We start from the raw sequence: 22,597 nt of genomic DNA on the forward strand, positions 1-22,597 counted from the left end.
CACCACATTCACTACCTCCACAACCACCGCCACCACATCCTCTTCCTCCTCATCCTCCACCACCACCACCACAACCACCACCTCCAAAACCTCCAAATCCACCACCACCTCCACAACCAACATCACCACTACCACCACCACCACATCCTCCTCCTCATCCTCTGCCACCATCACCTCATTCACCACCTCCACCACCACCACCACCTCCTCCTCCTCCTCCTCCAAAACCTCCAAATCCACCACCACCTCCACAACCAACACCACCACCACCACCATGCTGCCACTGCCACCACCACCACCACTTCCACAACAGCCATCCCCACCACCACCAACTCCACCTTCATCACCACCGCCACCTCCACTCCATCACTACAACTACCACCATGCTGCCATTGCCGCCACCACCACCACCACCTCCACAACCGCCATCCCCACCACCACCAACTCCACCTTCATCACTACCACCACCTCCACTCCATCACTACAACTACCACCACATGATTAGTACATAACACTTTTAACATCATGTTTATTTTAGTCATTATTCACAGTTACAACAATTTAATATTAAAATTTACCAAACGCTTGTAGACTGCTTTTTGTACTAACATCACTTTAAAAATATTGTTTACCAAACGTGGAGCTACTTTACTTTACAGCTAATTATTTTCAAAGCACAGCAGAAGCAACTTTTTTAAAAAGTGACAGCAATCCCAAACTAGGCCTAAACATCTTTAATGGGAATCCAAATTTTGACTCCTCCACAATTTAATTCATCATCACCCCGATTACAAATTAGTAAACATACCATAAAGTCACACTGCAATTCTATTTTTTTTGCCATGATTTATTGAAAAACATGTTATTATACTATTATTTTTTTCAAAATTTAAGAAGAGAGAGAGGGAAAGCTGTTTTTCCAATTTGTCGGTCCCCAAGTATGAGTATCATGAGAATTTGAAATTGGGAGCACACCAACAACTTAGGTCAATTCAACTAACACTTGATAGCTTATATAGATTATTATAAATAAACCCAATCCTAGGCATGTATTTATAAAAAAACCCACACACTATTTAAACATAGAAACACACCCAAAATCAACAATTGTATATTTTTTGGGTGTGTTTATAAATGAGTTTTGAGTGTGTGTAATGATGAGTTTTGGGTGTGTTTATAAAGTGTTTTGGGTGTTGGGTTTTTTTATAATTTCAGCTCCCATTTTGGGTGTTTTAGTGAAACCCCCTAGGTTATATTAGTACTTTTTAGGATTGTGTTTATTTTTAGCCAACTTGTAATATTACGTAATTATATTTTAAGACTGAAGACCGACTCCAACCAAAAGTAAAAAGAAAAATCCTGGAAAAACAAAAAGAAATAGACACCCAAAAGGAAAAAGGAGGAAAAGGGTAGTATAGTCATTTGAAAGTAGGGTTTTTAGGGTTCATCTATGTTCTCGTGTGAGTCGTGTGAGTTATAAGAACGACCCCGTCGGCCTCTTTCACTTCTCTTGCAGCAAATAGCAGTGCGGCTCTCAGATCTGTACCTCACCACAACCTCCACCATCATCAAGGTCAGCACTTATCTCTCTGTGCGTCTGATTACATTTTCCTCTTATTTAACTTCTACAACTACGTTTCGGTTTAGAAGTTATGTGTGGCCGCTGAGAATTTTAATTGAAAAATGAAAAAGCAGAAAAGATGAATGGGGCATTAATAATTGTCTAAAATCTGAAACTGGCTTGAAGGGCATTTTGCATTCTGTGATTTTTCATGAAAGCTACAAAATTGCTTCTGGAAATTCCAAGTAACATTTCATGTCCGAGGGTTTTAGCACTAGCGTTAACATCTTGTGTGTGTTTGTATATCTTTGGTTGTCTGTTTTTGACGTGGGCACCAAATTTGACATAGTATTTATTCTAAGCGCTGGTTATTGTGCATCATCGGTGTGTAAAGTTCACTTTAGTAAGTAAACTAACCATGCTCAAAGTATCTATATAATTCTTTAAGATTCTCTAGTTATTCCTTTACAAGTCAGAACTACTAGTGTTATATTTTTGTAGGTTTTTATTGCTATAAGACTTGTTTAGGTTTCAGTGTTGGAGCTTGCAAGTCTGGTAATTTTATCTTTTGCCGAAATTTTTTATATGGCTGACATAGTTTTTGTTATTTTCTTGTAACCAGGGCCTCTAATTTCAACAGACAAGCACAATGTCAGGGTATGTAGATATTTCTTTTTCCGATTCTCCATACTCATTTTCACTGTACATATGGAATATTTATTTTAATGGAGGGTGTGAGTATTTTTAGAGATCAAAGTGCGATCCTGATTACTTGGCCTGAGAAGTAGCCTAAATTTATATTTTTAACTGGTAGACTGCCTTTCACAAATTTGATACATATCAAAATGAGGATAAATGTTATTGGTCTAGTACTGTGAGACCTGTGTGGTTTGGATCCAGATTTGCAGAATGTGTGGCAAACCGCTGAATTATAGTTGGGTGCCTCTAGGGACCTTTTGTTTTGGACTGTGGGCGTATGTAATGGACGAGTGAGTGAAGGCTTACTTTAGTTAATTATGTTTTAGATTGTGTGTTTTTTGATACTAGGATCTGTGCTCTTGTTCTGCATTTTATGCTGTATGCCCTATAGAAGAAAAATTAAGAAGCTCTTGCAAGTTGTATTTTATGATAGCTTCTTTGGTCCCTTAATATTTCACTGACTGGATAGTGCTTCAGTATTCTTAATTTTTTTTTTTCTGTTGTGATTTCCTTAGGATTTATTTGGTTTGCATGCGTATGTCTAATGTCAAGTCAATTTATTGCTTGTACAGAGAAGAAGAAGTTGTTGTTGCTGCTGAGCCTGCTGCCGCTGCTGTTTCTGCTCCAGCTCTAGGTGAGCCCATGGACCTTTTGACAGCATTGCAACTTGTGCTGAGAAAGTCGTTGGCTCATGGTGGGCTCACACGTGGACTCCACGAAGGTGCAAAGGTCATCGAGAAGCACGCTGCACAGCTCTGTGTGTTAGCTGAGGACTGCGATCAGGCTGATTATGTCAAGCTGGTCAAGGCGCTATGTGCTGACCATAATGTTAAATTGATATCAATTCCTAGTGCTAAAACTCTTGGAGAATGGTCTGGTGTAAGTGAAAAATCAATTGACATAAAGCAGTTTTGTTAGTTTTAGTTCTTGCCTCAAAGTACTTGTTTGCTGATGTTAATTATTTAGCTTGTTCGGGTGTTTTCCTCTATCTCTCTATTGCTCCTTTTGCCCTCTTTCTCCATAGCTCCATAATTAATCCACTTGTTTTTATACACATGCGATTATCTTCACTTAGTAACAATTCCATTTAGAGGGTATTTATTTACCAATAAATAAAAAATGTCTGTCAATTTGCTTATCATCTTCAAACTCTATTTCCTTGTGTCGATTTCCCTTTGGGCACATTAATTTTTTTCTTTCTGATAATGCTTATGTTCTTTTTTCAACTTATTGTTAATTTTAAACATTCTTCTCACAGCTTTGTAAGATTGATTCAGAGGGAAAGGCTAGAAAGGTTGTTGGTTGCTCTTGCGTTGTTGTGAAGGTATGTAAACATTTATTTGTGTGCATTTCTGTTGTTGTCTCATGAACCTATGTTGCTGACAAATATGGGTCAGACAAATGAATCCATCAAAATTTAGTGATTCACTAAATTAGATCAATGATTTTGTGTTTCTATCCATTTTCTTTTGTTTCGATGAGTTTCTTAATAACTATATTATTCTGCCAATTTGGCTTAGGGAAGGTTTGTATTCATCCACCATACATGCTTTTATCACATGCTAAATTGGATTATTCTTCGTATGGTTTTTGTCTCCTAATCATATTGTCTATTGTTTTGCAGGATTATGGGGAAGATACAGAAGGCCTTCATGTTGTTCAGGAGTACGTGAAGTCCCATTAAACTAGAAGATATTGGAGAGTCAGCCCCATTTTGATTTGGGGATGATGTTCTTTAGGTAGTCTTAAGCCTTTTTTAATATTGGTTATGATATCATCAGTGGCATGTCCAAACTTATAGAAGTGGAATTGAGTAACTGTCGTCTCTGATTTTCGAAACATGATGATTTGTCTGTCTTAACCTATCCTTGAATTGAATGAAGTAATTTTTGGTGTGGTTTCATTAGTGATTTGCATTTTTTGTATTTTGGGTTTCTCGTTAACCATGCAAATGGGGTGTTTCAATAGTGATGAGGATCACGCTATGATTGTATGACATGCCCTTTCAAGAGATTTGAGGTTCAGACACTTTATGGTTAAAAATCTTTAGCAGCAGCCCTTTAACCTCTGAACGCAGACCAGACCATGATGTGGAAACTCATCATTCTCAGCCTAAGGCTTGGTGATAAAAGCAATAGGCATCATCTTGGTTTTTTATTTATTTATTCTAATTATCTTTGGGACAACATTTAAGTGATATGCACCAGGCTATGGAGTAGTGGTCCATAAAGGGCGGTGCAATGTGTCCTCAAGCCACTGGTTGAACCTGCACCAGGAATACCTGTGAACCACATTAGCTTTCAACGACCCTTCTAAAGAGACATAAGCCTTTTATCCAATGGAGGAAGAAAAAGACTTGGCTTTTGCAAGTTGCCACAACCCATAAGCGGCCTAAAACTGAAAGCTCGAGTATTTGGAAAGGTTGAGGGTCCACTTGGGGTTTTAACTCAAAAAAACGTTTCGGCCGTGCCTCTGACTGACTGTGAAACCCATTCGTTTCTGGAGTCTCCTTCTTCTCTCCCATTCTTGCGTTGCATGTGAAAAACTGTAAGGAACTCCAAACCCAAGCAACTAGTAGGGATAAGTTGCCCATAAAGAAAGGATAAAGTGATCTAAATAAAGTTTGGAGGCTTCTACAATACAAGCCTAAAACCACAGTTTTTGGCTTCGGATTCTCATTTTTTTCTGCTTTTTTCAACAGATATTTTTTGCTACAATATATTTGTTTAATTATAACCAAATTCTCATGCAACTCTTCAATTCCATCGAGTCTGCGAAAGGAAACTATGTTGGACAGATGATTCTGATTGCCGAACGCGTTGAAAATTGCTTACAACGTTATTGCCAAATGTGAACAAATGCTGGACAGATTATTCTGATTGCCGAACGCGTGGACAAATGTGAAGCTGCATGCGCTCTCTCTCTCATTCTGTATGAATGAAGAGTGAGAGGAGGAGGAGGAAAAAACAAAACATTAATTGTGAACAGGGACGACGGCCCAGGATTTTAAAATGGAATGGCCTAATTTTAAGTAATAAGTAGTAAGTAGATAGAAAACTCAATAATACTATGTGATTCATTGATAATAAAAATAAATACAGCAAGAACAATAAAATCAATTACAAATCCTATTTGATAATTCATAATTCATAAACTGAAAGTAATAAGTAGTAAGTAGATAGAAAACTCAATAATACTATGTGATTCATTGATAATAAAAATAAATACAGCAAGAACAATAAAATCAATTACAAATCCTATTTGATAATTCATAATTCATAAACTGAAATTGATGCCCCAATTGCAAATCCTAATTGATACTTCATAAATTCCAAAAAAATCCTCATAAACTTCATAAACCTAATTCTCTCTCTTTTTATTGACTACATGCTAAAGAACTAGATGAGGCTAGGCTATTTAAATTGGGTGAGCTAGGATTTTATTTTTTTGGCTGGTAAAAAGAAGCCACCGGGCTATAGCCCAGGTTTGCCAAACTAAAGGTCCGTCCCTGGATGAGCTAGAATTTTATTTTTTTGGCTGGAAAAAAGAAGCCACCTGGGCTATAGCCCAGGCTTGCCGAACTAAAGGTGCGTCCCTGATTGTGAATATCGATCCTCCAGAAACCAGGGAGTTGGTGGTTCAGTTGAGGCCAATTTGAGCTCTCCGTAAAACACGTCCATCCAACAAGTTGTAGTTTACCAAGTTATACATATATCCACCAACGCCGATCATTTAGGTTGCAGTTAGCTTACTACACCTAATCTTAAGCCAAAGACAACCTTTCATTTTTTTTCATTTTTTTTATTTTTACTTCTTATTTTTCGGTTTCAAGACATGCTTTAAGTTTGGAGCATTCAAGAATAATAGAATGTCCCAGCTTTTCTGCAGTTTTCATGCTTTAGATTCAAAAGGCTTACTTCATTTCAGTCTTAATCAGCAGCAGGTTTTACTCTTTACACTCTCATTCTCTTCTACTTCTCTCTCTCTCTAGCTTTGCTTTATTTGGCCCTCCTTCGTCATTATGGCTATAATCATGGATTATTCAGTGAATATGTAATAGTAATACCTGGTTGGTTAAATTTAGAAATCTGAAAGAGTGCAAGCTTCATGCATGCACATATATATATACAAACGTTCGGACGTTATTATCGTGCAGACGCTTCTACTACCCTTTCCTGCTTTTTCCCTGTTTATAATGGCATCAGTACGAAAATAATAACGTGCGGACATCCGGATGAGAGAATATATATATACATTCTAATTTTTCTTTTGTTTTGTTATATGAAGCGATCTAATCAATTTCTTCATGTTTAATTTTATTTTTCCCTTTCATAATTTTAACTCATATAGGTAGGTGGCAACCGTGGTGTACCTACTTCATATATGGCCAACCACAGTGTCCTTCGAATTAGCTCATGCAAAGCCAACTCAGGTAGCCTTTAAGCTCCTACTCATCTGCGTTATAAATGCATAGATAATTTTTTACAAGTTGCAAACAAACAACTTCATGCATGCGTGCATTTCGAAGTAGATGCAACAGCTCTTCCTTGTCTTTCATTTTCTTAAAATTACAAATTCAAACACGCTTTGCTTCATCAGTGAAAATCAAACTCAAAATCTCCTCCTTATTTAACAAGGAGGATGGTGGCTGTGAAACTTTTATAGGAGCTCCCCAAAAGCTGTACTAAAACTTTAGACGTGTATCGGTTTAAATAATAGGTAACCTAAAAGTCTAGCCATTTTGGTGAAAAATCGTAAGGGAAAAATGATTGTGTGGCTTAAAAGTGTTCTAAAGTTTCAATTTGTTTGAGTTTGTATATATGCAATAAGTCGCGGACAGCACGAGGCTAACTAAAATTTTGAGTCTTTTTTTAACCGTCTGATATTAAAAAAACAGAGCGTTGCCATAAAGGAAGATGTGCAGGCAGTAAAAGCTTACTTGTCAACCTTTGAACCACCTAACCGACTTCCTCCTCTGTCCCATTTCACTGGACAAAGCGTGGCTCACCTTCCCCTTATATAAACACCCTCACAAATCCCACCAAACCACAACCCCAAAACCAAACTACTTATCACCCACACACTCCCTCACTCCCTCATCTTCCACTGCTCCACATACGCCTCTCTTTTGCTGCCTTGCACAGTCCAAAAAGAGGCTGTCATACGCTCAAGTTGAGCAATTCTTGAGTTGGTTCTTTGTCGTTTGAGCTCTAACCTTTGTCAGCCATGGCTGGTACTGGATTGTTTTCAGAGATATTGGATGGAGAGGCTTACAAGTACTACGCTGATGGAGAGTGGAAGAAATCATCTTCTGGTAAACTCGTTCCCATCATCAACCCAACTACAAGAAAGGTTCACTACAAGGTTCAAGGTGATCATCTGTCATCTTTGATTAATCATCATGTTCATGTCTTGGTTTTTAATTTTGCATGGTTGCTCTGTTTTCTCTGTTTCGTTTTACAAAATTACAACTACCCTTTGTTTGGTTGTCACAGCTTGTACACAAGAAGAGGTCAACAAGGTTATGGAAACTGCGAAAATTGCACAGAAGTCGTGGGCAAAGACTCCACTCTGGAAGCGAGCTGAGCTTCTTCATAAAGCTGCTTCTATCCTGAAAGAGCACAAAGCTCCAATTGCGGAATCCCTTGTTAAAGAAATTGCTAAACCTGCTAAAGATGCAGTTACAGAGGTGTATAACTTGTTCTGTTTTTGCACACAAACTAAATGCGTTTCTGTTTGATTTTCCATGAAATTGATATGGGAATCTTGGGTTTTATGAAGGTTGTGAGGTCTGGGGATTTGGTGTCTTACTGTGCTGAAGAAGGGGTTAGGATTCTGGGAGAAGGGAAGTTCTTGGTGTCTGATAGTTTTCCTGGAAATGACAGAACAAAGTACTGCCTCACTTCCAAGGTATCTTTACTTTCAATTCAACTACTTATTCTTGTTAGTTTCTCCTTTTACTGTTGAATTCATGAGTTTGTCCTGGAAATATGCATGAAAAGCTTGATTTGATGATGTAAGCATTAAGCCTATGGAAAAAAAGGAAAGATGATGTCAGCCTAAAACAAATTTCCACCAGAAATTGTTGGTGTCTGTAACTTCCAACTGTCTGCTATAAATAATTCTCAGTAGGCCTGAGCTCAGAACTCATTAAACTAATTCTCATCTTTTGAAAAGGAGCTGCTATCCGTCATGCTATATTAATATATTATCTGTTTGTGTCACGTTTCGTCTGATACTTGTGACAGATTGAAGAGGTGAGAAACTAACACACACACTGTCTTCTGAAACCATCTATGGGATTTTTCTCCCTTTTGTTTCCTTCGCCAACCACCATACTTCTATTATTTGCTTTAATTCTCAGCAGTTGCAGCTACTTTTTCTCAATTTCTTTGGCCATGTTGTCATGAATTCTACAAACTGTAATTGCTATCTTTATCCACTCTCACCCTGCTAATTATCACAACGCACGTCTACCTTAACCGTCTACTCTTTATTCAAATTGATATAATTTTGAAAGGTCTCATCATTATCCTTATTTATGATAAGTTTTATTGAATGCAACTGTATTTTGATTGCAGATTCCACTTGGTGTGGTTTTAGCCATTCCACCATTTAACTATCCTGTCAACCTTGCTGTCTCAAAAATTGCTCCTGCACTCATTGCTGGAAACTCCCTTGTGCTGAAGCCTCCAACTCAGGTATTGCCAGTCTATGGAATTACACTTTGGTCCAGCGGTTATTACTTGATCATTGGACATTGTGTTTGAGACTGAGTAATTCGCCAATCCTTCTTGATCACACACATAACTTCTCAGTAGTAGTATGATGAAAAACCAGAAAGGAGGAAGCTGGCCTTTATTTTCGAACGATGTAAATTCCTGCAAAAATGTATTTTTAAGTACAGAACAGCATTAAAAAACTGTGTCTAAAACACTCGATGAAAATATTGTTTCATGATCTGAAAGACTGAATCATACCCCTAAATTTCTTCTAGGGTGCTGTTTCTTGCCTCCATATGGTTCATTGCTTTCACTTGGCTGGTTTTCCCAAAGGCCTTATTAGTTGTGTCACTGGGAAAGGATCTGAGATCGGCGACTTCCTTACCATGCATCCTGGAGTGAATTGTATAAGGTAATCCCAGATTATTTTCTTTTGATGCTGCAATAGACTCCCCTTCCTTTGTCTTGATATATCGTTACTTACTGATGAATCCCGGTTTCTCAGCTTCACTGGTGGTGATACTGGTATTGCAATTTCAAAAAAGGCAGGCATGATCCCTCTTCAGATGGAGTTGGGGGGTAAAGATGCCTGCATTGTGCTTGAAGATGCCGACCTAGATTTGGTGGCAGCAAACATTATAAAGGGAGGCTTTTCTTACAGGTGAAGGAAATTAATTATGTATCTTATGCTTGTATAAGGCACCACCAGAGTAGCAATTACATAGTCTAATTCTTTCTGGTGCAATCTATAGTACTCAACTAATGAGATTTCTTTCTGACTCGCTTGGTACTCACATTTGTAACAGTGGTCAAAGGTGTACCGCTGTTAAGGTTGTCTTGGTGATGGAATCTGTTGCTGATGCCCTTGTCGAGAAAGTGAACAAAAGGGTGGCAAAACTAACTGTTGGACCACCAGAGGAGAACTCTGATATCACTCCAGTTGTTTCAGAATCATCAGCGAATTTTATCGAAGGGTTAGTTGTGGATGCAAAACAGAAAGGAGCAACATTTTGCCAGGAGTACAAGAGAGATGGCAACCTTATCTGGCCTTTGTTATTAGATAACGTCAGGCCTGATATGAGAATTGCATGGGAAGAGCCATTTGGTCCAGTTTTGCCAGTTATTAGGATTACTTCTGTAGAAGAAGGAATCCACCATTGCAATGCCAGCAATTTTGGACTCCAGGTAACATTTCTTTCGGTATCTCCACTTGCATACCCTGATGTCCTATGCCGTAACAAAAATGATGATTTCTTCTGCCACAGTTGAAGTATACAGTTAACCTCTCTCTTCCCAATAAAATATTGACACACACATGACATGGGTAAAATGCAGGGCTGTGTGTTCACAAAGGACATCAACAAGGCCATTTTGATTGGTGATGCAATGGAGACGGGAACGGTTCAAATAAACTCTGCACCTGCTCGTGGACCGGATCATTTTCCGTTTCAGGTGAATCTTTAAAATTCCAGAAAATTAATTAGTTTACTTTATTTGACGGCCACCATTTCCTTCCAAGAAAATACCACCATTTCCTTACAAGAAAAGACCACCATCTTGGTGAATACTTATTATGAATGATGTATTGACAGGGTATAAAGGACAGTGGAATTGGGTCACAAGGAATCACCAACAGCATCAACATGATGACCAAGATCAAGACGACTGTGATCAACTTGCCAACACCTTCTTACAGCATGGGTTAGTGTTGATAAAGAATTGATAGTCGCAACAGCTACTAAATATGGGAGCAGATTAGTAAAATGTTGAGTGGAATTTTAGGCTGCAGACTATAAGAAATGTGACTAGTTCAGCAAATGAAGTTGAGAAAGGAGAATAATGGGGCTGCATCTGCATCATGTGTTACCAGATGTTTATTTAGCACTTGCAAGAACTTAGGCTTCTCTTGTGTACCAATTAGCTTATGTTATTAGCCCATGAATTTGGAAGCTTTGTTAATAAGATCTGAGGGACTTGCACTACTTTGTAGTTTGATAATTCAGCATCATTACATATCTTATCTTAGCTATAAAAATGGTGTTTTGATTCTTGCGTGGTGCCTTGAGGCTGCCTTAAGCCTTGTCCTTAATGACAAGTCAATGCTCGTGCGTAGCTGTGTTAAGCATTTGATTAGCTAAACAATTATATCCTAATTCATAAACTTATCTCTGTCATTTTCACTGATACAAAACTAACTAATTTGAAATGCTATCTGGTAAGTAAATCTGGATGGAAAAGCACTTAGGCCCATTGTGATTGGTTAATGAAATGCATGCTTAGATTAGACATAGACATTTTGGTAGTTGATTAACCAAAAGATGAAATGCATGCCTACTAACCCCCTTCCCCACTTCCCCTCTTCCTAGGGGTGGAATATGCTCATTCATGTTCTTGTTGTTTAATTAGACATGAGACATCTAAAGACTTCAAATATTTTAAGTACAAGTTCCTCAAGTTGACTTGAATATATAAATATATTCAAGAGGTCAGAGGTGGCCATGAATGAATGCATGCATGAGTTGAAAACTGATCTGAAGCCTCTTTCTCACCTTGTTCCTGGGTTAATTAGAAACAGATAGGCATGTATGCAACCTGGAAACAGACAAGCTTCAATCCAACCAATGCTGCCTGCGCTGCATCATAATAAACCAACCATGCACAGTCAGTCTCTCCCCCCACCCCCCAAAAAAAAAAAGAAAAAAAAGAAAAAAAAAAGAAGAGTGAATAATAATGAAGATTGCATTTGAAATTTGAGATGCCAAATCGAATTCCTAATTATCTACCAGATCAAATCAAAGTTGGCTTAGAATTCCGTTTGGGGGTGATTTGAGTGATTGATAGAAGGGAGTTGGAATATAATTTAGCATATAGACATAGAGGGAAAAAAGATACATGCTTTTGCATTGGTCTCAAACTTTATGTTTTTGTTTTTCTGGAAGTATCTGTATGACACCATGATAATTAAGTAAGGGATTAGTTAAGCCCAAAGAGCAATAAAGTGGTTAGTTATTAATATTGGGCTTGGCAGGAAGATAATCATGTTTAATGATTTGGTTTAGGGATTGGGTTGAGAGATTATGTGTGAGGTGAGGTGTAAAGACAGGCTATCTCAGCTGAAGAAAAGTGGGGATGTGATTGGAGCAGGACAAGGACATATACCTACATCTTTTCTTTTGGCCTTGTGCAATTGGGATTTGTAGGACAAATTAGGAGGAGCATTTGAAATGTCAAGTCTTTCTGTGAATCAAGTAATTCATTCTCCATTACAAAAAACGAACAAATAATGTCTTGTTAATTATGGTGAAGTGGGGAACAAATCATGCTTATTTATTTTTGAACCACATAATCAATTTATTTATTGGGATTCCTTTAGCAGGGGGCAGGGATTGAATATGCAACATACAATGAATATGGGGTCAAATTAACAACAACTAAAGATGAGAGAACCCACGACAAATCACAGCGCTGCTCAATTTCAGCATATCACTGCTTTAGATCTCCCTCTTCAACACTAGAATCCACTGGTCGTGCTTTCAGCAAACAAAGCTTTAGCATTAGTTTTTAATTTTAGTGGTTGAAATTCCAAATCCCAATTATTTTAATAAAATAAAAATATGTAACCATTCCAATTTCCATTGGGTAATCTTTCTTTGCACATTGTCCTTGTTTTGAATTCTGATGTGAATCTTGAACACGTCATATTGGGATTTATACAGTTATGTTTCTGCTCTTTTTTTTCTTTTCTTTTTTATTGTGTGTGAGTGTGACTCCAAGGTATTCACTATTAAATGCGTATGGAAAATCTCATCTCTCACATTATTTGATGAGCTATTAAGTTTTTATTTTTTGGAGAAACAGTAAAGATTTATTACCCAGAATACAAACATGAAGAACGCATCTTTAAAGTAGGTTCTTGCAATATAGAAAATCTAAAAAATATAAACGAAAATAACAAGATAGTGAAAACAAATATACAACTTGAAGCCCAACTCACTTTGAATTACAAATGAAGTTATGGATTCATTTTATTTAGTTTTCCTCCATACGATTCACTATGTTGAACTTGACATGAATGACAAGAATGGCAAAGGCAAACCCTAACAAATGTTACTTATTTCCTACTAAGACAAGACTTCTTCCAACTAGGGTAACTCGGTAACATGTTGCTCAACCAATTGAGCTATACTTTATTGAAAAAATAAAAAATCAAACTTTTAACCATTATTTTCTGCGTAATAAATTTTTTGTATTTTGTTTTTAAAAGTAGAAATAGCAGAAAAAGCTATAAAAAAAAATTGAAAAAAAAAGAGAAAAAACGAAAGAAGAGAAGGCGACACAATTGATGTGGTAGTCTGAGATATACATATACTAGTCGAGTCTCCCACCAGTGTGTCTGAGTCTGAGCAAATGCCAAAGCCCAAAAAGCCAAAAGGCCCACCCACCCCCACACACAGACAGAGTCACGAACGATTCACAACAATCACTCCCAAACAACACAAACAAAGACAAACTCTTCTACTTTTTCTATTTAATCTCTCTCTCTCTCCCCCTCCAAACGGAAGCCCAGGGTTTTTCTTTTCTTCTCAATTCTCATCATCCAAACACACCAACCCGAATTCGCCATTCTCAAATGCTTTCTCCTTTCTCTCCTCCCCCTCCAATAATTCCACCCTAAAACCCCCCAATTTTTTAATTCATCTTCCTCTTCCTCTAATTTGACTTCCCAAATCCCCAATCATTTATCTCTCTATCTTCATTAATATAATCATATATATATAATTATATATATATATATATATACATATGCAGCCTTGCAGCAAAGAAATGCAAGATATGAACTCTCTCTTAAACTCTTCACCTTCTTCCCAACTCTCTCTCCAAGACCACCACCACCACCACCTTCAACTTCAACCTCAACCTCCTCAACAACAATCTCACTCTCACTCTCACTCCCATTCTCATTCAAGGCCACACCTCCACAACTCCCACTCTCAGATGCATCCTCAAATTCCTTCCCCCTCCCCCGCTCACTTCGACTCCGCTTCCCACGACGACTTCCTCGAGCAAATGCTCTCCAACCTCGGCCCCTCCTCCTGCTCCTGGGCCGACGACACGCCGCCCTCCAACTCCGACAATGTCGTCTTCACTTACGATGACTCCGCCAACCTCGCCACCAAGTTCCGCAGCCAGCAGATCAGCGCTGGAGCCGGTGCCTCCAAATCCGCTTCCGCCTCCGCCGCTGCTGCCGCCGCCATGATGCTCCAGCACCAGCTCATGATGTCGAGATCAACGTCCGCCGACTCTAGCTTCGTTCCCATGGCCTTGTCTTTGGGCAACGGAGACTTTGACCGCTCCAACAACGACGTCGTCGAGGGTTCCTCCTCCTTTAAATCTCCCAATCCTATGGTGAGTTTTTGTCAAACTTACTTAATTAATTATCGCCTCTGCTCTCGTTTCCTTCCTGTATATAATCTGAATTCGCCAATCAACACCGATGGCATAAATGTAAATTAGAAAGAAGAAAAAAAATAGTTCGAACTGCTGGGGTGGCGATAATATTATATTATAATAATTTGTACAGGGAGGTGAGGGGGCTTCTTCTGTTCAAGCCCTGTTCAATGGGTTCTCTGGATCACTGCATGGGGGGGCTACTACTCAGTCTCCCAATCAGCATTTTCACCAACCTCAGGCCTGCCCTCCCGCTCTATTTTCTTCTATTTATTCAATAATGATTATGATCTATTGGCTTCTGTGGCAGTGATTAGTAGATTGATTTTCTCCTCAATGATACAGGGAGGCTCGCTGCAGGCACAGAACTATGGAGGTCCAGGGGCGGCGATGAACCAAGGTCCGGCGAGTGGCTCGGGTGGGGGCGGGGGTGCACCCGCACAACCCAGACCCAGAGTCAGGGCGAGGAGAGGGCAAGCCACTGACCCACACAGCATCGCTGAAAGAGTACGTTGGGTTGTTTCTTTCTTGGTTTGTTTGTAATTTAATTTATTGTGATCTGAGTGAAACATATGGGGTGGTGCTGTTGCAGTTACGGAGAGAGAGAATCGCAGAGAGAATGAAGGCTTTGCAGGAGCTGGTTCCGAATGCCAACAAGGTAAATTAATTACTTTTCAAATGAATAGTTTAGTTATTTATGGGTCAGTATCAATATTCCTTTAATTAAATATTTGTTGAAGCTGTTGAGTTCCCATTTCCCCAGTGGGACACCTCCGGTTCTGTAAACTGACGCTCCAGTCAGATTTATACTCATTTTTCTTCCTGTGGCCTGTGGGGAGAGAAGGGGAGGAGAGAGGAGGCATCACAGTAGACACGTGTCACGCATATAATAGGGAAGGGATTGCATCACAAAGTCATGTTCCAGTAGCACCTTTGTTTTCTTCTTTGTTTTCTTTTTTCTTTAAAAACAAAAACAAGAAGAGGAAAAATATTGAATCATCCTTCCGTGCGTATTTGAAAACGAAGCTGAAGAAAAGAAATAAAAAAAGGGAAAGTTGGTCCCGAGCCCTAGTCCGGCACGAACTTGAGGGCGAATGGGTTAGGCATAGTTAGTTATAGTTGCATTCTTGTATAATTTTGACCAAAGAAAAAGAGTAATATTATTTAATGGTGTTATATTGTATTAGTAGCAAGCCATACTTACTGGACCGCAACTAAATAAGTTTAGCATATTTTTATATTTTATATATATATAAAAAAAAAAAAAGATTTGAGATTCTAGGATGCAATAATAATGTAATGAAATTGATCTGATGTGGGTTTTGGAATGACAGACAGACAAAGCTTCAATGCTGGATGAGATAATCGATTATGTAAAATTCCTCCAGCTCCAAGTCAAGGTTATGTTTTTTCTTTTTTATCCTTTCCTATCTGGAGCTGAGTTCATTATTTCTTAATTAAAGCCAAAAGAAAGATTCCCTAGTTGACATTGTTTGCTGGATTAGATAATGATAATGAAATAAAGGATTTCTAAGTAAAGTATGTTTTGGGTTTTGGGTTTTGGGTTTTGGGAATTGGGTGTGAATTTGTTATGTTTACGCAACCTGTAGGTTCTGAGCATGAGCAGGTTGGGCGGTGCAGCTGCTGTTGCTCCTCTTGTTGCTGATGTGTCCTCCGAGGTAAATTAAAATGAAGAAACCCTTTTTATCATAGCAATTGGTAATTGGACTGGACCCATGTACATAACATAAACATATGATGCTTTGCTTTCCACATAAAAGAAGAAAGAGAATGGAAAATCTGCTTAGGTGGTGGTGTTTTTGTTGTTGATGAAAAAGAAGAACCAATCCACCATTCACATTTCCCTGATTTCACCTACCCAAAGGAAAAGGAAAGTACCCATTATCCATTATCCATTACCCATTACCCATTACCCAGCCAGCCAACTGAAAAACTCAAAGCCCCAAACTTTCCATCACTACAAAACGACAAAACAAAAGCAGCACGCGTGCCCGCTTTCTCAGATTCCACCTCGCTCTCTCCCTCTCACTTTTCAAACCTACAGACAGAGAAAGAGAGAAAGAGAGAAAGAGAGAAAGAGAGAAAGAGAGAGAATTGGCTTTGTATTGTATAATTTGTATCCTTTCCCTTTCACACTCAAAAAATAATTGTTTAATTTTTTGGTCGTTTCTGTAGGGAGGCGGTGATTGTATCCAGGCCAGTGCCAATGGCGGGACCCGCGGCCGGAGTTCTAACGGCAACCAAACGGCCTCCTCATCTAACGACAACAGCATGACGGTCACGGAGCACCAAGTTGCCAAGCTCATGGAGGAAGACATGGGATCCGCCATGCAGTACCTCCAGGGCAAGGGTCTATGCCTCATGCCCATTTCCTTGGCAACCGCCATCTCCACTGCCACGTGTCACACCAGGAACCCCCTCATCCACAACAACAACAACAACAATAATAATAATGCGGTCATGGCATCCAACGGTGGCGAAGTGCCCTCCTCACCCAGCATGTCCGTGTTGACCGTCCAGTCAGCCACGATGGGTAACGGTGGGGTCGACGGTTCCGTTAAAGACGCGACCTCCGTCTCCAAGCCCTGAACGACGAGCGATGTCGTCAAGTGTCGGCGACTGAGAGTGACCGACCCTATTGGCTTTGGTTTTTACTTTTTAAGGCGACAAATGAAAACACATAGTGACGTGGGACTCTCCTCCAAGGCCGTCTAATCTAAAGTCTACGAAAATAAGGCCTCACGACGACGCCGTATTTGCGTAGACTTTGGGTAAAGCTAACTCACACACCACCAGAACCAGATGATGATCCCCCATAAATGATAAAATCCTTTTTCTTTTGCTAAAAGGGGTTTTGGGGTTTCTCTATTTTAATTTTACTTTAATATTATCTTGTTGTTTTTTCATGGTATTTTAATTTGTTTAATATTGCAAGTTGGTTGGCTGCCTGCTGATTGTACTAGTACTACTAATGCGAGCATGTTTATCTTGAAAATCACAATCATGTTATTATGAAATGATTAGAATTTTAATAACAATGAGGGAATTATTAAGGATAAAAAAGGTGTCTATTATCTAAATAAAAGGAGTAGCTGGCTGAGCTAAGCTTCGGTGGTGACTTTTGCTTTTGGGTTTTGTTTTTGTTTGTTAAAGTTTGTTTTGTGGCTTGGTTTTGTCTATGTGCTTTGGACTTGGGAGTATGACAGTGTATAAGTACTATTGCAACGTGGATTATATTTTTGGTCAACTGAGTGTCTTATTATAGTTTTCAACAAGGCGCTAAGTATTATTATTATTATTTGATGAATTGTCACTTCACTTGGTGAGACGGTAAGACGGTAAGACCAAAGACTTGTTGTAGGAAAAAATGACAACGCAATGCCAAAATTTGTTTTGTTTGTTTATTATAGGTAGCTGAGAAAGAACAAACCAAACCATCCGTGAACTCTTAATTTTGTTTAGTTTAAGTGTTTGTTGGTCATAAACATAATAAAATAAGAGTAAAGTTAGTAGTCTCTTGGATGTTAGGTTCAAGTTGAAGCAAGCAAATAACCTAAGTACCTTTTGTTGTGTTTCCCTTAAAAAGTGAATAATCATTCTATACATAAGTTGGGTCAAATGGAATGGAACATATATATACATACATATTTGGTTACCCTAAATCGCTCCGTCCATGAAGGTTAGGCAACCTACTAACTTAGACTCGGATTTTAACCCAAACCAATGCTTGCTTAATCATGTTATTCAAACTCAATAATCACTAATCACTAATCACTAATCACTAATCACTAATCACCTCTCAAAGAGAGAGAGAGAGAGAGAGAGAGAGAGAGAGAGAGAGGGGGGGGGGGTCCTTAAACGTGCTTACGTATAATTAGTTAAAAATGAATAAATCAACAAAAACTAATAGTGACTTTTCTTTTGAACAATAATATCTTCTTTGACAAGTATATATATGATAAAATCAAATTAGTTGAGGAGATCATCTTCCGGTATAGATGATCCCACACGAGTGCTAGGCTAACTTTCTGTGCGCTGATGATTCAAAGCGTGCGAATAACACGACGCCGTATTGCCATTGTTGTCGTCTGGGTGGATCCCACACCACCAGCTTTCTCAGAGCGAGTGACACGCGCTTCCCTCCCACAGTAACCAAACATATACCTGACGTAAGGCCTACGTTCATCCAGCTCTCCAACCATGTAACAAAGAACTCATAATCTCAGATTAAAATGTCATTGTGAAGTTTAATTTTTAACTTTTTTGTTCTCATTCAATAATCATAATAATAAACTAAAAGAAAAAACCGTTCATCAGCCCAATGGGGCACATCTCTGATAACGCTTTCTATATATTTATTCCCTGAAAAAAATAAAATAAAAAAAGGGCCACTCACATGAATAGATTTAAATCGACCTTGGAAACATAGCAAGGCAGTGAATTATATTCGCTTTTAATCTACATCAGACTTGTAGTTTAATTGATTAAGATAATATCGGGTGTATTGAAAAGAAAAGAAAGAAATCCATAACAAACAAAAGCAGATCCGAAAGACATACTTGGTGCTAGTTGAGATGACACATAAGAAGCCATAATAAGAAAATGAAAGGATTGCTGCTAGAACAAGTACTAAGAAGCTCTAGGCAGAAAGGAAAGAAAAAAAAAACATTCTAATACTTTATTTAAATAATGAGTAGAGTTTGGTGACATATTTAAGAGAAACCTAACTTATGAACAAAACTGATATATAACACAACATGAGCAGCATCAAGTTTGAATCCCTTTAAGATATTGATTCATATGATAATGAGAGAGGCACAATTGATTTGAAGGTTTGATCTTCTTCCGAGATCTCCTCAAATATGAAATTGAATGATGCACATGGATCATGGATGATGGATGGAGAGTATTAAGAGACATGCAATCCACTACTTAATGTCACTTCATCATTCACACATTGACCCTCCAATACTAAATACTATTATTCCCTTATTTTATTCCTGCCCATAACTCCATCCACTAAAAGTATGCCAGTCAAAGAGATTGCAATATATATTTTTGAGAGTGCTAGTTCAGACTTGGGTAACAACAACACAGGGGTGTTCATTAATTAAAATAAAGCAGTATGCAAATCAGAAAGAAATGACATTGAAAATTGTTGCTGCATTTTCCAAAGTACTTACTTGGACAAGTTTTAGTGGTTCCTTTTCAAGACAAACTCAAACTCTTTCCCTTTCTCCGTACCTTCCTCCTGTCTCACGATACAAAGTTTCATTTGATTGATGTTTCCACAGAAATGCGATTGCAGTGCATAAGATACATGTACATGCAATGAAGGCAAGGCAAAGACCTAACTACTTCAGAAAAAATAATAAAACAACTTAAAAGACAGACATGAAATGAAACCCTGATGATACAATATTTAAATCTGTCCAACCATTAGCTAGAAATGCAATCTAATTCCACACCCAACCGATCAATTTGACTAGTTGAACAAGTTAACAAAACTGTCTAATTGGTTTGGTTATGCGGTTGATAGTCGTTAATATGAGTTGTGGGTTCTTCTTCCTTTATAGCTAGCTGGTTTTCTAATGTGATCCCTAGAGAAAAAGGTGGTCAAATTACCCAGCATTCAAGTCAAACTGGGTTAGTTTGAATCCATCGTGCAGTAAATTTCTCTTCAGCTGTCAGCTCCTATTCGGTTGTCTTCTTCATCATCACACTAAGTTTTAGGGTACATTCTGAGAAAATGCCATAACATATAGACAGCTAATTCACAGTGTGAAAGTCAGTTCAATGGATTGTGAAAAATGGTGCCTCACAGTGTGAACTCATATCAGAACTTCCATAACAAAAGTTAACGTAAATAAGCTTCAGATTTGGCAGGAGAAAACAGAAATTTTTAACCTCTCAAGCTCAACTGGTCATATCTAATATATATATATATATATATATAATTTTTTTTTTTTGAAAAGAGACGAAATTTTATTGCAAAGAAGAAAACAACCCAAAACACTGTCTGATTCTGATTCTGTCCCATAACTGAGCACTATCGTTCTAATTTATTCTCGAAAGTTCTTCTATTTCTCTCTACCCAGACAACCCAAAACACTGCCATGATCGCGCAGTACCCCAACACCACCCCTTTCCTCTTTCCTCCAAAATAGTTCAAACGAGCTCCCAGCATCTCACTATCAATATCAAAAGCTAATACCCTCCTCAACTCTTTCAACTATATCTGTAGAGCATCTATACACGTCACAACACCTGATTATGAGCTATCTATCTCAATTCTTCAGTATGCAAACCAAAATATACAATGTCCACAAGACAAACGCCAAGCAATTTTATCTAGCAACGAAGGTAGCTGGATAAGAGATCATTTTCCACCTTAGCTTGTTTCGATCATTTGGAATAGTTGAACAATTTTACCTAGAGTCTACTTCGAAAGCATATACCAAGGAGAAAACAATTTCGCAAAGATGCATACAGTCTTATAGGCTACAGCAACACATATATAAACCAACTCCCCAAAGCTTTACCACCAGGTCCATGACTAGCTTGGAATCAGAACAATGGCATTGACAACACTTCATTCTTGCAATTGCCTAGATGTCTTAGGTGTGTCAAGACCATCAAACTTATGAACAATAGGAGATATATAACAACTAGCGTGAGCCTTCAGATTAATACAATCAAATTTTACCAGAAACATCTTGTCAGATAGACAGATTTCTTTTCCAGTGCTTCTTATTCAAGCAAGCATAAATACACACCAAAAGACTCACAACTTTCTAACATTGTACCACCTCTGCAAGCCTTAAAACCATTATAGATCTCTCCCACTGACTAAGGAAGCACTCAGTAACTCAGCAGGATGATTCCTTCTGTCTTCAGGGGCCAAGTCAAGCCTTATACCCCTGCCAAAATCGATAAAGGTTCCATTCACTTCGATTATTTTTTACAAGAGTTTCTCGTAAATCCGTTTTTCTAAGTTTTAATGTTAAAAGCAATCCTACTCCCACCCAAGTATTCCTAGTATAGTTATAACATAACAGCAAGGAGTCAAAATTAATGCATAGAATCATAGCAGTATTGTGATAAAACAAAAGTGCAAATGTATATAGTAATCTTAAAGCATCGACATTCCATCCATGAAAATAAGATCAGAAAGTGATACTACAGTTTTCCTTTATATGAAATCTTTAACCATCAGAAGTAAGCTTTAGGCAATTAATTCTATATCTCGCTATTGCTGAAGCCTGTACAACTACAAATCACCAAAGCCAATACGAGCAACAACATTTTAAGCTAACCCATCAAAACCAAAAGTTTAACTACTGGTGGTAGGCTTGAAAGTGTAAGGCTGTGGAAGTGACAACGGACCTCTCCTCGAATCTTTATCATCCAAAAGCCTCTTCAGACTCTTGTTCTTGCAGTAAAGAGCATCAAAATGCTTAACCTACACCATCAAAAACCCCCGCGATTAGAAACAAACAAATAAATAAACCCAAGAAACTAAAACTAAAACTATAACTACATTAATTATGGTCCAAGAAACCCAAAAAGGTAAAATGGAGATTGAGACTTGAGAATGAGGATTTTACCCAAGAAGCACGGCAGTGATTGACAAACTCCTCCCTCGAAGCTTTGCACTCAGCTGGGTACAACAGCCCCTTGGACGCGATTTCAGTCTGTTTTTTGTCCGATTCTTTCTCCAAACACGCATAGAAAGCGTCTCGAGCCTTTTCAAATACACACAATTGCAGATTATAACCCCAATTTCAATCCACAGCATGCACATTTACATTTACAAAAAACAAAACAAACAAAAAAATAACGGATAGAGAGAAAATAAAATAGGACCTTATAGCAAGCTTGTCTGGAACTAGAGAGTACGTCAGTGTGAATCTCATCCGGGTTTCGTGCCGCGTAAGCTTCCGTGGCCATGGCTTCGATTCGAATTCGAAAGCAAGGAAAACAAACCTCTGGTTTTGTTGAATTGCTGTGAAATCGGTGACTGCAATGCAACAAACGGAGTGCGAAAGGGGAGTTTGCGTTTGGGTTTGGGTTTGTATGTACGAACAAGACTGAATGGGGTTGGTCCAGTCCAACCCACCAAGCGGGCCTCTCTTATCTTTGTATA

General features: G+C 38.4%; 4 protein-coding genes across 10 annotated transcripts; 3 read left to right on the forward strand and 1 right to left on the reverse strand.

Moving 5' to 3' along the window:
* The first annotated feature begins 1,420 nt into the window (after positions 1-1,420).
* Positions 1,421-4,163, forward strand: LOC110756875 (small ribosomal subunit protein eS12). The gene is made up of 5 exons (XM_021958351.2): positions 1,421-1,573; positions 2,184-2,218; positions 2,833-3,139; positions 3,519-3,584; positions 3,885-4,163. Exons 2-5 carry the CDS (start codon positions 2,211-2,213, stop codon positions 3,942-3,944), a joined length of 441 nt encoding a protein of 146 aa, XP_021814043.1. The 5' UTR covers positions 1,421-1,573; positions 2,184-2,210; the 3' UTR covers positions 3,945-4,163.
* Positions 4,164-7,283: 3,120 nt separating this feature from the next.
* On the forward strand, positions 7,284-11,032 carry ALDH11A3 (aldehyde dehydrogenase 11A3). Its single transcript, XM_021958349.2, has 9 exons — positions 7,284-7,631; positions 7,756-7,949; positions 8,042-8,170; positions 8,842-8,961; positions 9,258-9,394; positions 9,488-9,643; positions 9,789-10,167; positions 10,318-10,434; positions 10,575-11,032. Exons 1-9 carry the CDS (start codon positions 7,487-7,489, stop codon positions 10,686-10,688), a joined length of 1,491 nt encoding a protein of 496 aa, XP_021814041.1. The 5' UTR covers positions 7,284-7,486; the 3' UTR covers positions 10,689-11,032.
* Positions 11,033-13,398: 2,366 nt separating this feature from the next.
* Positions 13,399-17,468, forward strand: LOC110756861 (bHLH transcription factor RHL1). Of its 3 annotated transcripts, XM_021958337.2 has the most exons (7): positions 13,403-14,388; positions 14,564-14,671; positions 14,776-14,937; positions 15,023-15,088; positions 15,765-15,830; positions 16,041-16,109; positions 16,627-17,468. In XM_021958337.2, the coding sequence occupies exons 1-7, from the start codon at positions 13,786-13,788 to the stop codon at positions 17,038-17,040; spliced, it is 1,488 nt and encodes a 495-aa protein (XP_021814029.1). In that variant the 5' UTR covers positions 13,403-13,785; the 3' UTR covers positions 17,041-17,468. The 3 variants fall into 3 exon arrangements, with proteins under 3 accessions (XP_088100311.1, XP_088100310.1, XP_021814029.1); XM_088244184.1 differs by lacking the exon at positions 14,564-14,671 and having other exon boundaries at positions 13,401-14,388; XM_088244185.1 differs by lacking the exons at positions 15,765-15,830; positions 16,041-16,109 and having other exon boundaries at positions 13,399-14,388.
* An 831-nt stretch (positions 17,469-18,299) lies between these two features.
* LOC110756954 (Cytochrome c oxidase, subunit Vib family protein) lies at positions 18,300-22,545 on the reverse strand. Of its 5 annotated transcripts, none has more exons than XM_021958459.2 (5): positions 22,318-22,545; positions 22,059-22,196; positions 21,838-21,913; positions 19,635-19,702; positions 18,300-18,643 (listed from the first exon to the last, which is right to left on the reverse strand). In XM_021958459.2, exons 1-4 carry the CDS (start codon positions 22,399-22,401, stop codon positions 19,671-19,673), a joined length of 330 nt encoding a protein of 109 aa, XP_021814151.1. In that variant the 5' UTR covers positions 22,402-22,545; the 3' UTR covers positions 18,300-18,643; positions 19,635-19,670. The 5 variants fall into 5 exon arrangements, with proteins under 5 accessions (XP_021814151.1, XP_021814150.1, XP_088100950.1 ...); XM_021958458.2 differs by having other exon boundaries at positions 18,300-18,813; XM_088244824.1 differs by having other exon boundaries at positions 18,300-18,650; positions 19,634-19,702.
* Positions 22,546-22,597: the final 52 nt, after the last annotated feature.

This window comes from Prunus avium, chromosome 7 (genome assembly GCF_965620075.1).
Source record: "Prunus avium chromosome 7, drPruAviu1.hap1.1, whole genome shotgun sequence".
NCBI classification, from domain to species: domain Eukaryota; kingdom Viridiplantae; phylum Streptophyta; class Magnoliopsida; order Rosales; family Rosaceae; genus Prunus; species Prunus avium.

What these genes read in the sequence shown, in the direction of transcription:
- LOC110756875 (XM_021958351.2), top strand. An exon ending in CTCTTGGAGAATGGTCTGGT is followed by an intron (nt 3,140 to 3,518) that starts GTAAGTGAAAAA and finishes TTCTTCTCACAG; the next exon opens with CTTTGTAAGATTGATTCAGA. An exon ending in GCTCTTGCGTTGTTGTGAAG is followed by an intron (nt 3,585 to 3,884) that starts GTATGTAAACAT and finishes ATTGTTTTGCAG; the next exon opens with GATTATGGGGAAGATACAGA.
- LOC110756954 (XM_021958456.2), bottom strand. Translation starts at nt 22,401, where the DNA reads ATGGCCACGGAAGCTTACGCGGCACGAAACCCGGATGAGATTCACACT. An exon ending in CCAGACAAGCTTGCTATAAG is followed by an intron (nt 22,197 to 22,317) that starts GTCCTATTTTAT and finishes GTATTTGAAAAG; the next exon opens with GCTCGAGACGCTTTCTATGC. An exon ending in ATCACTGCCGTGCTTCTTGG is followed by an intron (nt 21,914 to 22,058) that starts GTAAAATCCTCA and finishes TTGATGGTGTAG; the next exon opens with GTTAAGCATTTTGATGCTCT.
- ALDH11A3 (XM_021958349.2), top strand. Translation starts at nt 7,487, where the DNA reads ATGGCTGGTACTGGATTGTTTTCAGAGATATTGGATGGAGAGGCTTAC. An exon ending in GGTTCACTACAAGGTTCAAG is followed by an intron (nt 7,632 to 7,755) that starts GTGATCATCTGT and finishes TGGTTGTCACAG; the next exon opens with CTTGTACACAAGAAGAGGTC. An exon ending in TGCTGAAGCCTCCAACTCAG is followed by an intron (nt 8,962 to 9,257) that starts GTATTGCCAGTC and finishes AATTTCTTCTAG; the next exon opens with GGTGCTGTTTCTTGCCTCCA.
- LOC110756861 (XM_021958337.2), top strand. Translation starts at nt 13,786, where the DNA reads ATGCAGCCTTGCAGCAAAGAAATGCAAGATATGAACTCTCTCTTAAAC. An exon ending in TCCTCCAGCTCCAAGTCAAG is followed by an intron (nt 15,831 to 16,040) that starts GTTATGTTTTTT and finishes CGCAACCTGTAG; the next exon opens with GTTCTGAGCATGAGCAGGTT. An exon ending in TTGCTGATGTGTCCTCCGAG is followed by an intron (nt 16,110 to 16,626) that starts GTAAATTAAAAT and finishes TCGTTTCTGTAG; the next exon opens with GGAGGCGGTGATTGTATCCA.